We start from the raw sequence: 11,925 nt of genomic DNA, 5'->3' as shown, positions 1-11,925 counted from the left end.
AGCAAAAAGTGTTGTGGCCAAGAAAAATATGTCTGTGGCTGTGAAAAAAAATGATTACAGAATGGCGGCACCCATGAAGAAAACACAATATAAAATAGCAAAATTAAATAATTTATTAATTTTTACGGTAACACTTTACTTTTGATAAAAAAGCATCTATTGCTCATTTACTACTATGTAACAAGACCTTAACAAACACTTCTTTGGGTCTTCATAATGAGCAATAAATGCATTTTTGCAGTACTTTAAACTTAATGTGTTACCAATGGTAACATTACAAAAATGAATTATTAGTGTTTAAATATTATGTAATTACAACAGTTGACTGTATTTTACAGTAAAGCAATTGAACATTTCAGGCTGTCTCCAATAAATGAACAATATGGCCCCTAGTCAACAATATTAAAGGTATACAGTGTCATTATTAGCATGTGTAGTAACTACAGCAAGATTCTTATTTGCATGTGCTACTTAACATGCAGTATTCAGAGAATCAAAACATTTGTGACATGAACAGGCCATTCAGTCTACTGACCTCACAAACTCGAATGTCCTACATTTTTCCAAAATAACATTAAGTCAAGGCTTGAAAGTCCCTAAAGTCTCACCACCTAGTCATTAATTCCACTTGTCTGTGGTGGTTTGTGTGAAGAAAAATGATCAAATTTGTGCAAAATCTGCCCTTAACCAGTTTCCAACCACGTCCTTGCTTTCTTGTTAAAAGTTTAAGGTAATAGCTGGGATCCTCTGTGCTAATTTCATTCCTAATTTTACATTTTTCTAAACTGAAAAGTTTGGCTCCTTCAATTCCTCCTTATAGCCCTACCTAGTTGCTCTTCTCTAGACTTTCTACAGTGCTGCTATGTCTTTTATAATATGGAAAACCAAAACTGCACACACTACTCCAGATGATGACTCTCTAGTGTGTTATATAGCTTAAAAATAACCTCCCTTGACTTGCACTCAACACATCAGGTTGCTATATAACCTAACATTTTATTAGCATCTTGACTGCTTCTGCCCTCTATCTGGATGTAGATAGTGACATATCCACTAGGACTCACAAATCCTCCTAATGTGCATGTTCAAATTTCAGACCTCCCATTGTGTATTTAAATCTAGCATATTTACATTCTAGATGTAATTCTTTACATTTACTTACATTACATTTCACCTGCCAAAAATCTGTCCAAGTCCCTCTTTAACAATTTAGCTGATCCTACATTATCTGCCCTACCACATATCACCTGCAAACTTAACCAGCTGATTGATTATATTCTTGTCTAGATCATTTGATTATTTAAAAAGTGCAGCAGCAATAACATTGATTCCCAAGAGAGACCATTTTTAATATCACAGAATTCTTAACCCTTTCTTGCTTGTGTTTGAGCCAATATACTAGTCAGCTACACACTGCACAATGAATTCCAAGTTGTTTTATGTTATGTTATTTGGTACCTAATCAAAATCCTTCTGAAAATTCAAGGTAAATAATATTACATGCTGCTCTTTAATCTGATCCTTTTGTTGCATCCTGAATTCCAGGGTATTTGGGAATCTCGACCTTCCTCATCTGATCCCATGTTGACTCCTCACTATCATTATTGTTCTAGACATGTGCTGCTCAACTTTTACCTCCATAACTGCTTTCATTAATTTATCCATGATGCATGTTAAGTTTATTGATATACAATTACTTGGATTTGCTGGATCATCTTCCTCATAAAACGAGATAATATTTGCAAGTTTCCTGTCTTTAGAAACTTCTCCAAACTTTCAGAGATTTTTGGAAAAGTATGTGCCCAAGGTTATATATATACACGGTGGGTACGGAAAGTATTCAGACCCCCTTCAATTTTTCACTCTTTGTTATATTGCAGCCATTTGCTAAAATCATTTAAATTAATTTTTCCCTCATTAATGTACACACAGCACCCCATATTGACAGACAAAAAAAGAATTTTTGAAATTGTTGCAGATTTATTAAAAAAGAAAAACTGAAATATCACATGGTCCTAAGTATTCAGACTCTTTACTCAGTATTTAGTAGAAGCACCCTTTTGAGCTAATACAGCCATGAGTCTTCTTGGGAAAGATGCAACAAGTTTTTCACACCTGGATTTGGGGATCCTCTGCCATTCCTCCTTGCAGATCCTCTCCAGTTCTGTCAGGTTGGATGGTAAATGTTGGTGGACAGCCATTTTTAGGTCTCTCCAGAGATGCTCAATTGGGTTTAAGTCAACAACTACTACGTACTGACCCCTACTCTCTCTTCTGTTTCTTTGTGGTGGTGGCCTGCGCCACCTCCACCTACTCAAAGCTTAATGATGCTCCAACAATGATCGATGGATTAAAAGGCAGAAGTCTACGTGACCATCATCATCAAGTCCTTCCGTGAGAACCCTAAATACAAAGAGGACTGTTTCATTTATGTTAGGTAGAATGGTCTAATGGTCTGGAATCCCTACAGATTTTATTTTTTTCTCCAGCCGTCTGGAGTTTTTTTGTTTTTTCTGTCCCCCCTGGCCATTGGACCTTTCTCTTATTCTATGTTAATTACTGTTGACTTATTTTGTTTTCTTATTGTGTCTTTTATTTTTCTAATGTTTATTATGTAAAGCACTTTGAGCTACTGTTTGTATGAAAATGTACTATATAAATAAATGTTGTTGTTTTTGTCCAGGATATCCATGTACTTGGCCGCATTCATCTTTCCCTTGATTGCAACCAGTCGTCCTGTCCCTGCAGCTGAAAACCACCCCCACAGCATGATGCTGCCACCGCCATGCTTAGAATGAAGACCAAAAAGTTCTATCTTGGTCTCATCAGACCAGAGAATCTTATTTCTCACCATCTCAGAGTCCTTCAGGTGTCTTTTAGCAAACTCCAAGATAGAACGTTTTGGTCTTAATTCTAAGCAGTATGTGTGGAGACAACCAGGCACTGCTCATCACTTGTCCAATACAGTCTCCACAGTGAAGCATGGCGGTGGCAGCATCATGCTGTGGGGGTGGTTTTCAGCTGCAGGGACAGGACGACTGGTTGCAATCGAGGGAAAGATGAATGCGGCCAAGTACAGGGATATCCTGGACAAAAACCATCTCCAGAGTGCTTACAGACCTCAGACTGGACCGAAGGATTACCTTCCAACAAGACAATGATCCTAAGCACACAGCTAAAATAACGAAGGAGTGGCTTCACAACAACTCTGTGACTGTTCTTGAATGGCCCAGCCAGAGCCCTGACTTAAACCTAATTGAGCATATCTGGAGAGACCTAAAAATGTCTGTCCACCAACGTTTACCATCCAACCTGACAGAACTGAAGAGGATCTGCAAGGAGGAATGGCAGAGGATCCACAAATCCAGGTGTGAAAAACTTGTTGCATCTTTCCCAAGAAGACTCATGGCTGTATTAGCTCAAAAGGGTGCTTCTACTAAATATTGAGCAAAGGGTCTGAATACTTAGGACCATGTGATATTTCAGTTTTTCTTTTTTAATAAATCTGCAACAATTTCAAAGATTCTTTTTTTTGTCTGTCAATATGGGGTGCTGTGTGTACATTAATGAGGAAAAAATTAATTTAAATGATTTTAGCAAATGGCTACAATATAACAAAGAGTGAAAAATTGAAGGGGGTCTGAATACTCACTAACTTCCTTAAGCACTCAGTAATTTGTTAGATTTCTGGCCATGTTTTCTAAGCAGTACTTCTTCCTTTATAATTTCCAAGTCACTTAATACCTCTTTAGTAATCCCATGTCACTTCTGTAAGGTTATTGACACATAATCAAGTTCAAAGCATTTATTATTTCACTGTCTAAACATTCTAGCTCATCGTTACTGTCCGTAATGCTCTTCAACTCCTCCTTCATTTTTCTTTTACTACTAAAATACTAAAAGAATCTCTTTGGGTCATCTTTCATCATTTCTGTAATATTTCTCTCCAACAGCCTTTTAGTTTTTGCAATATCCTTTTAAACCTCTGCTCTCATATTTCCTACAGGTAGTGATGGAGTAAAAAGCCTTAAATGCTTTCCAAAGCGGGTTTTTTTTTTTTTCATTTTTAACTTCCTTTTTACCTCCTTATTTATCCACCATGGAGTTCTGCCCATCTTTTCTAAATAAGGTATACCTGTCTATGTTGCACTCCTACCTGTTTTTTTTTTCTAGCTGGGTTTCTGTTATTCCTATTATATCAAAGATTTGTGCAGCTACATATAAATCCAACTCATGGATTTTCTTTTTAATTTTAATGTATTACTTACTTTACTCTGGCCTTTTTACATTGGACTAGAACTTCCAAAGCTATCTGTAAAACTGTATTTACTTTATACCACAGCCTGTCACTTTGTGTTTCTAAGTTAGGGAATGCTACTCAACATTTGCACATCCTCTTGTTAAAAAAATAATAATAATTGTGTGTGTGTTACACCCTGCGATGGACTGACATCTTTTCTAGAGATTGTTTCTGTCTTGCATCTGATGCTTGCCTGGACAGGTTACGGGTGGACCACAACTCTGCCCTGGAAAGGAGGTTAAAGACGTTGTATGTATGTATGTCTGTATTCATGGCTTGAAGTGGAGCAATGTGCAGTAATTCCCTGTATCAGCTTTCTCCCATTCAAGCACTGGATACATTCCTATAATGTCTGTTCAGTTCTAGTAACATCATTGCTTGCTATGTGACTGCAAAATTGTCTCTCATTGAAGTACAAGTACTTTATCAATGTAGCTGGAGCAGGCAGTACCTTCTGCGCAGTGAAAGAATATATGTGATCATAAGTGTGATTTTGTCATTATTATTGTCTAGATGACTACACAGAAGAGAGGGCATGGGTATCGCAGAGTAAGATGAACAGGAATATGGCAAAAACACAAGGCACACAGCCAGTCTCCTGGCTGAATTTCACAACAATGGATGCTTTTTTGCTTTTTGTCCTTTTTAAAAAGACACAAAATTGCTGTTTTGAAATACGTGGGTAATCTCAAGACCCATATTAATGCTCAGCAACATTTTGAGCTTGAAGAATGGATGTACTGTATTTGGCAAGTGTTAAGACTTTTTCTATAATGGTCTCAAGAGTTCCATAGAGCCCCACATTGTAAGTTGCAAGAACAAAGTATTTTAATGTTCATAAAAAACACTTCATTTTAGAACACTGTTTGATGTGGCAAAGAAACAGCTTTGACTAGGAAAAATACAAAAATAATCCTTTAAGAGTCAGTCAAGTAACAGGAATCTTACAAAAATAAATAACAAAAAACACTGAATGTGTGTCATATTGCTGCTTCCATTTGGGCGATATACCTCCAAATAAATAATCAAGGTTTGCAGATACAGTGGTGTGAAAAACTATTTGCCCCCTTCCTGATTTCTTATTCTTTTGCATGTTTGTCACACAAAATGTTTCTGATCATCAAACACATTTAACCATTAGTCAAATATAACACAAGTAAACACAAAATGCAGTTTTTAAAATGATGGTTTTTATTATTTAGGGAGAAAAAAAATCCAAACCTACATGGCCCTGTGTGAAAAAGTAATTACCCCCTTGTTAAAAAAATAACCTAACTGTGGTGTATCACACCTGAGTTCAATTTCCGTAGTCACCCCCAGGCCTGATAACTGCCACACCTGTTTCAATCAAGAAATCACTTAAATAGGAGCTGCCTGACACAGAGAAGTAGACAAAAGCACCTCAAAAGCTAGACATCATGCCAAGATCCAAAGAAATTCAGGAACAAATGAGAACAGAAGTAATTGAGATCTATCAGTCTGGTAAAGGTTATAAAGCCATTTCTAAAGCTTTGGGACTCCAGCGAACCACAGTGAGAGCCATTATCCACAAATGGCAAAAACATGGAACAGTGGTGAACCTTCCCAGGAGTGGCCGGCCGACCAAATTACCCCAAGAGACGACTCATCCGAGAGGTCACAAAAGACCCCAGGACAACGTCTAAAGAACTGCAGGCCTCACTTGCCTCAATTAAGGTCAGTGTTCACGACTCCACCATAAGAAAGAGACTGGGCAAAAACGGCCTGCATGGCAGATTTCCAAGACGCAAACCACTGTTAAGCAAAAAGAACATTAGGGCTCGTCTCAATTTTGCTAAGAAACATCTCAATGATTGCCAAGACTTTTGGGAAAATACCTTGAGGACTGATGAGACAAAAGTTGAACATTTTGGAAGGCAAATGTCCCGTTACATCTGGCGTAAAAGGAACACAACATTTCAGAAAAAGAACATCATATCAACAGTAAAATATGGTGGTGGTAGTGTGATGGTCTGGGGTTGTTTTGCTGCTTCAGGACCTGGAAGGCTTGCTGTGATCGATGGCACCATGAATTCTACTGTCTACCAAAAAATCCTGAAGGAGAATGACTGGCCATCTGTTCGTCAACTCAAGCTGAAGCGATCTTGGGTGCTGCAACAGGACAATGACCCAAAACACACCAGCAAATCCACCTCTGAATGGCTGAAGAAAAACAAAATGAAGACTTTGGAGTGGCCTAGTCAAAGTACTGACCTTAATCCAATTGAGATGCTATGGCATGACCTTAAAATGGCGGTTCATGCTAGAAAACCCTCAAATAAAGCTGAATTAGAACAATTCTGCAAAGATGAGTGGGCCAAAATTCCTCCAGAGTGCTGTAAAAGACTCATTGCAAGTTATCGCAAACGCTTGATTGCAGTTATTGCTGCTAAAGGTGGACCAACCAGTTATTAGGTTCAGGGGGCAATTACTTTTTCACACAGGGCCATGTAGGTTTGGATTTTTTCTCCCTAAATAATAAAAACCATCATTTAAAAACTGCATTTTGTGTTTACTTGTGTTATATTTGACTAATGGTTAAATGTGTTTGATGATCAGAAACATTTTGTGTGACAAACATGCAAAAGAATAAGAAATCAGGAAGGGGGCAAATAGTTTTTCACACCACTGTATTAGGTTTTCATCTTTGTTTTTATTTAAGTGATTTACATAGAGGGCAGCATGGTGGTGCAGTGGGTAGCGCTGCTGCTGCCTCACAGTTAGGAGGCCTGGGTTTGCTTCCCGGGTCCTCCCTGTGTAGAGTTTTCATGTTCTCCCCGTGTCTGCATGGGTTTCCGGGTGCTCCAGTTTCCTCCCATAGTCCAAAGACATGCAGGTTAGGTGCATTGGCAATTCTAAATTGTTCCTAGTGTGTGCTTGGTGTGTGTGTGCACGCCCTGCAGTTTGTGTGCATGCCCGGGGTTTGATTCCTGCCTTGTGCCCTGTGTTGGCTGGGATTGGCTCCAGCAGACCCCCGTGACCCTGTAGTAAGGATGTAGCGGGTTGGATAATGGTTGGATGAATTTACATAGAAGTGAATGTTCCTCAACAGCTCCAGCTTGGGAATGTTTCTAAATGAGAGCAATGCACCATATCTTTAGTCTAAGCACATCTCTGTCTTTCAAAATATGGTTTAGAGAAGCAGTGTCTTGTTTTGTTTTTTTTTATTAATAGCATGGGGCAATAATCATCTTCCTGACACTGTTCTCAATACCAGTTATTCAGGAATACACTGTATTGAGTTCACACCAATATACCCAGTGAATATTCAAGCTTGTAATGGACTTTAACTTTATATTTTAAGGTGACGCCATTGCTAATCATATATTCCAGGTGGAAAGTTAACAGCCACTACAGCAGAAAATCACCACAAGCACACACTTACCTCAATAAACAGAAACTGACTTGCTCCAAAACACAAAGTTCAGAACAATACCATCCTTTACAACTATCTCTGCACGATGCAAATGCAAAACCAAATTGGAAATACAATATCCACCTGCTATTTGCAGATGACATGGTTCTGTTGGCTTCATTGGACGGTGACCTCCAGCTTTTACTGGAGTGGTTCACAGCCGAGTGTGAAGGGGCAGGGATGAGAGTCAGCACCTCTAAATCCAAGGCCATGATTTTCAGCTGGAAAAGGGTGCAATGCCCTCTCTGGGTTGGGAACACATTACTGCCTCAAGTAGAGGAGTTCAAGTATCTCGGGATCTTGTTCACGAGTGAGGGAAGAATGGAACAGGAGGTTGAAAGACGGATCGGTGTGGCATCCGTAGTAATGCAGGCTCTGCAATGGTCTGTTGTGGTGAAGAGAGCTGAGCCAAAAGGCGAGGCTGTCAATTTACCAGTCGATCTATGTTCCTACCCTCACCTATGGCCAAGAGCTTTGAGTAGTGACCGAAAGAGCAAGATCGCGGATATAAGCGGCCGAAATGAGTTTTCTTTGCAGGGTGGCTGGACTTTCCCTTAGAGATAGGGTGAGGAGTTCAGTTATTCGGGAGAGACTCGGAGAAGAGTCACTGTTCCTCCGCATTGAAAGGAGTCAGTTGAGGTGGTTTGGGCATCTGGTCAGGATGCTCCCTGGACGCATCCCTGGGGGGTGTTCTGGGCATGCCCCACTCGGAGAAGGCCAAAGGGCTGACCCAGGACACGCTGGAGGGATTATATCTCCCGGCTGGCCTTGGAAGGCCTTGGGGTCCTCTCAGAGGAGCTGGTGGAGGTGGCCAGGGAGAGGGAGGTCTAGGCTTCCTGCCCCCGCGACCCTAAGTCAAGCAAAATGACACTTTTATTGGCTAACTGAACTGATTACAATGTGCAAGCTTGCGAGGCAACTGAGGCCCCATCTTCAGGTTGGTTGTGAAAAGCTATTAAACCAATGCTGGGACTTGCACGAAAAGGTAACATCATACAAAATCTGCATAGTGCTTAGGGCTACTACCTTACAGCTCGCAAGGCTAGTTAGTATTCTGCCCCAAACACTGTTTTCTCGCAACTGATTTATAGCACACTACCGGTCAAAAGTTTTAGAACACCTCAGGTTTTATAGAAATGCACACAGTTTAATTTCTATGTTTCATTAACTCAAGCCATAGAACGTATAAACAAAGGCAAATAAAATAAGTCAAGGAATCATTAAGGGTACAAAATTGTATTTACATTTTTGATTCATCAAAGTAGGTACTTTTTGCTGCTAAAAAAGCAAAAAACAGACCATCACACTTCTTCCTTCATGTTTGACAGTTGGTGAGGAACCAACCTTTCACAAAACACAAAAAATTTTCAAACATAGCCAAAAAATATTTTGTATATTCCTGTTTGCTCACATGATGAAAAGTCTGGTGTCAAATCTAAAACAAGAGTCAAAAAGACTAACTACCGAATGACTAATCAGCCCACTTTCATTTTTACTCAATTTTCCAGACAATGTCTCACAATGCATTGGGGCATTGTTGATCATATGCCCCTTGGACAGCAGGTCTCTTAGGTTAATGACAAAATATCGGAGTGATGGTTCTATAACTCTACTGTCAGCACAAATACTCAGGAGCAACACAGACTGTTACATGTATTTGCATGGGCTAGTGGACCGGGTAAATGAAGTATGATTAGTGAGCAAATAATGAGGGAAAGCGGAGTTTGAAAAAGAGTCACATTCAGCTTTCACCATTTAAGAATGCCCATTTAGCACTGACAATTTCTAGATCAAGCTCTGATGTGGGACATTTGTAATGCAATAGTTACAGGCACAATTAACACAATTAACTAATGGATATATATTGTTGTTTTTTATTTTAGTTAATCAGTTTCAAAGTACTTAATTCTTTTTGTCTGTTTAAACATACTTGGTCTTTAGGTGTTCTAATTCTATATTTAGTCTATAAAAGGTATGCTTGCATTTTACCCAAGACATTGCTACATCACTCTCAGACAAAAATAAACCAAACTGAAAGAGTGCAGCAATGTGGATGTGTAAGCAGATTTCTTTCAGCATGACATCATCTATGAAGCCTATTTTTTGGAATGGGTATGAAGACTAATCCAGAAACAAAATAAGAAGTGAATGAAACCAATTTATAGAACAAGCAACACAGTGGACAAGTATAGGAATCTTGACTAAACAGGTGTGTCCCTATGTCATGCCATTTGAAAACAAGACCCAAGATTGTAAAACACTTGGATTCTGCATAAGCTAAAAGCAAATAAGATTCTGACTAACAGAATTTACTGATCAAAGAATTCAGCAGGAGAGCTCAGAACAGAGTATTCTAATCACTTGGCAGGTTTTTCATCCTTTTGCCACAGACAAAACATGACATGACTTGATTTCTAACCATGGAATGTTCAGTGGTCAGAGAGCTTGAATTACTACAAAATGAACTGTTTGAGCAGACAAGCTGTTAATTAAGAGTACTGTGATCAAACAAAAGGTCATTAGTAAACTACCAAGTGTTCACGGCTAGCCTCTTTCCGTTTTATCTGACTCTCTGAATAGTATTAGAAAAAACAAAATGAATGAAACAAAAAAAAAAAAAAAACAAAAAAAACAAAAAAAGGAAAGCCAATTATGGGATCACCTGCTGAAGTTGTGGTCTAGTGAGACGAATGGCAGAGGGGAGCTTGGCTCCACTCGGGATGATGGGCAGTTTCCTGTGGCTGGGTGAAGTGGTGAGCGCAGCAACACAGGCAGAGGAGATGTCAGCGGACTGGCTCTTGCACAGGCAGGGTGCCTTCTTGTGGAGAGGATCCGAGCGGGTGGAGAAGAGGGCTAGAGGACTTGGGGAGCGGAGTAGGGGACTGGAGATCCGGCTGGGCTCGGGAAGTGGAGGATGAGAAGAGGAGAGCTGTGAGAACATATGGATGGGAAAAGGCAATGAGAAATGGTTGCTGCTTTATCCAAAAACCATGAAATATACTGTAACTGAGTCAAACAGTTCATTCTAAAGTATAAGAGAACAGACAAGGGGAACAAATTAAAAGGAGAAACAGAAAATACCACCCAGCTATTTGAGTGCTGCCCTTTAAAGATATAAATGTATATCGAATTGATCTGAAAGAGGCTTCAAATGAGCCAGACACTCTGCAGAATAAAGACAATGTGAGCAAAAAGTAAGAACAAGTGACATGAAGGTTTACTTGAAAATATTTCACCTGCTAAAATGTACCAATCAACATATACAAAGATTCATCGCCTCATTATCTAACCTGAAAACATGAAACCTGCACAGAGATAGTAACTAGACCAAGACAGTCTGAAAAACTACAGAATTCAACACGCTTTAAAAGATCACATCCTAGTAAAGCAGTCAATGCAAAAGAAACAAAAATGTCAGAAAACAAAATGATGAAGCCCAACTTAGGTAATACATTGACAAAGTCAGAGTTACAGAGTTTTAAAAGTTTTCTAAAAAAATGACTTTATCCCAGTCCATCCTATCAATAAGTTTTCATCGTAAGAAAAGCAAAATCTTTGATAACAAAAAGACATTAAGCCCGGTAGAGCTTGCAAAGTCCTACTGAATTGTATAAACTTGTGCCAAAAATTAAAGATCTCTAAAATGGAACTATATTGTAATATGTCTTTAAGTCCTTAGAGTGAAGAAATATTTAATTTCTCCACATAACCTGCTTCCATTTATGTTGCTACATGTTCCTTTTAGAAAACTTGCTTTAAAACAACTCAAGTGCTGGATTTAGTATTGGCTGCATTATGGATACAATAAGAAGTGAAGCAAAATGACACCTTTAATTGACTAACAGAACAGTTTACAATTTGAAAGCTTTCAAGGCAACTGAAGCCCCTGATCAGGCAAGTTGTAGTACAGAAACTGAAGTTCCTAGTGATTAGATGTACAATAGGGAAAAAAAAAACAGCATTCAAAAACCTTCAAGTGGGTTATCGTCAGTGTCAAAAATTAACAGTCCTCTCCAGCCGAAGATTCATTTAGCAGGAGAGGAGAACAATACATAGTCAAGATCTTTTGATAAGATATGTATCCAACAATGTCTTTGGATGCTTTTGATGATTTTACAATGTAGATCTGTAATTGAATCAACTGGTTTAGTCACAAAGATATAAATAATCATACATAATCTTCATATCTAGT

At 38.9% G+C, this 11,925-nt stretch overlaps 1 protein-coding gene across 2 annotated transcripts in view; it reads right to left on the bottom strand.

The window, feature by feature from the left end:
• ttbk2a (tau tubulin kinase 2a) overlaps positions 1–11,925 on the bottom strand; it is a 253,506-nt gene that overhangs the window by 6,334 nt on the left and 235,247 nt on the right. Inside the window, exon 14 of one of the 2 annotated variants that reach the window (XM_039741334.1) lies at positions 10,396–10,662. The exons of the other annotated variant lie outside the window; for it this stretch is intronic. Coding sequence (XP_039597268.1) covers positions 10,396–10,662 — 267 coding nt within the window. The remainder of the gene's footprint in view (positions 1–10,395; positions 10,663–11,925) is intronic. 2 annotated transcript variants of the gene reach the window in all.

The sequence above is a fragment of the Polypterus senegalus genome, chromosome 18 (genome assembly GCF_016835505.1).
Source record: "Polypterus senegalus isolate Bchr_013 chromosome 18, ASM1683550v1, whole genome shotgun sequence".
Classification (NCBI taxonomy): domain Eukaryota; kingdom Metazoa; phylum Chordata; class Cladistia; order Polypteriformes; family Polypteridae; genus Polypterus; species Polypterus senegalus.
This window is presented reverse-complemented; position numbering and strand designations above follow the sequence as displayed.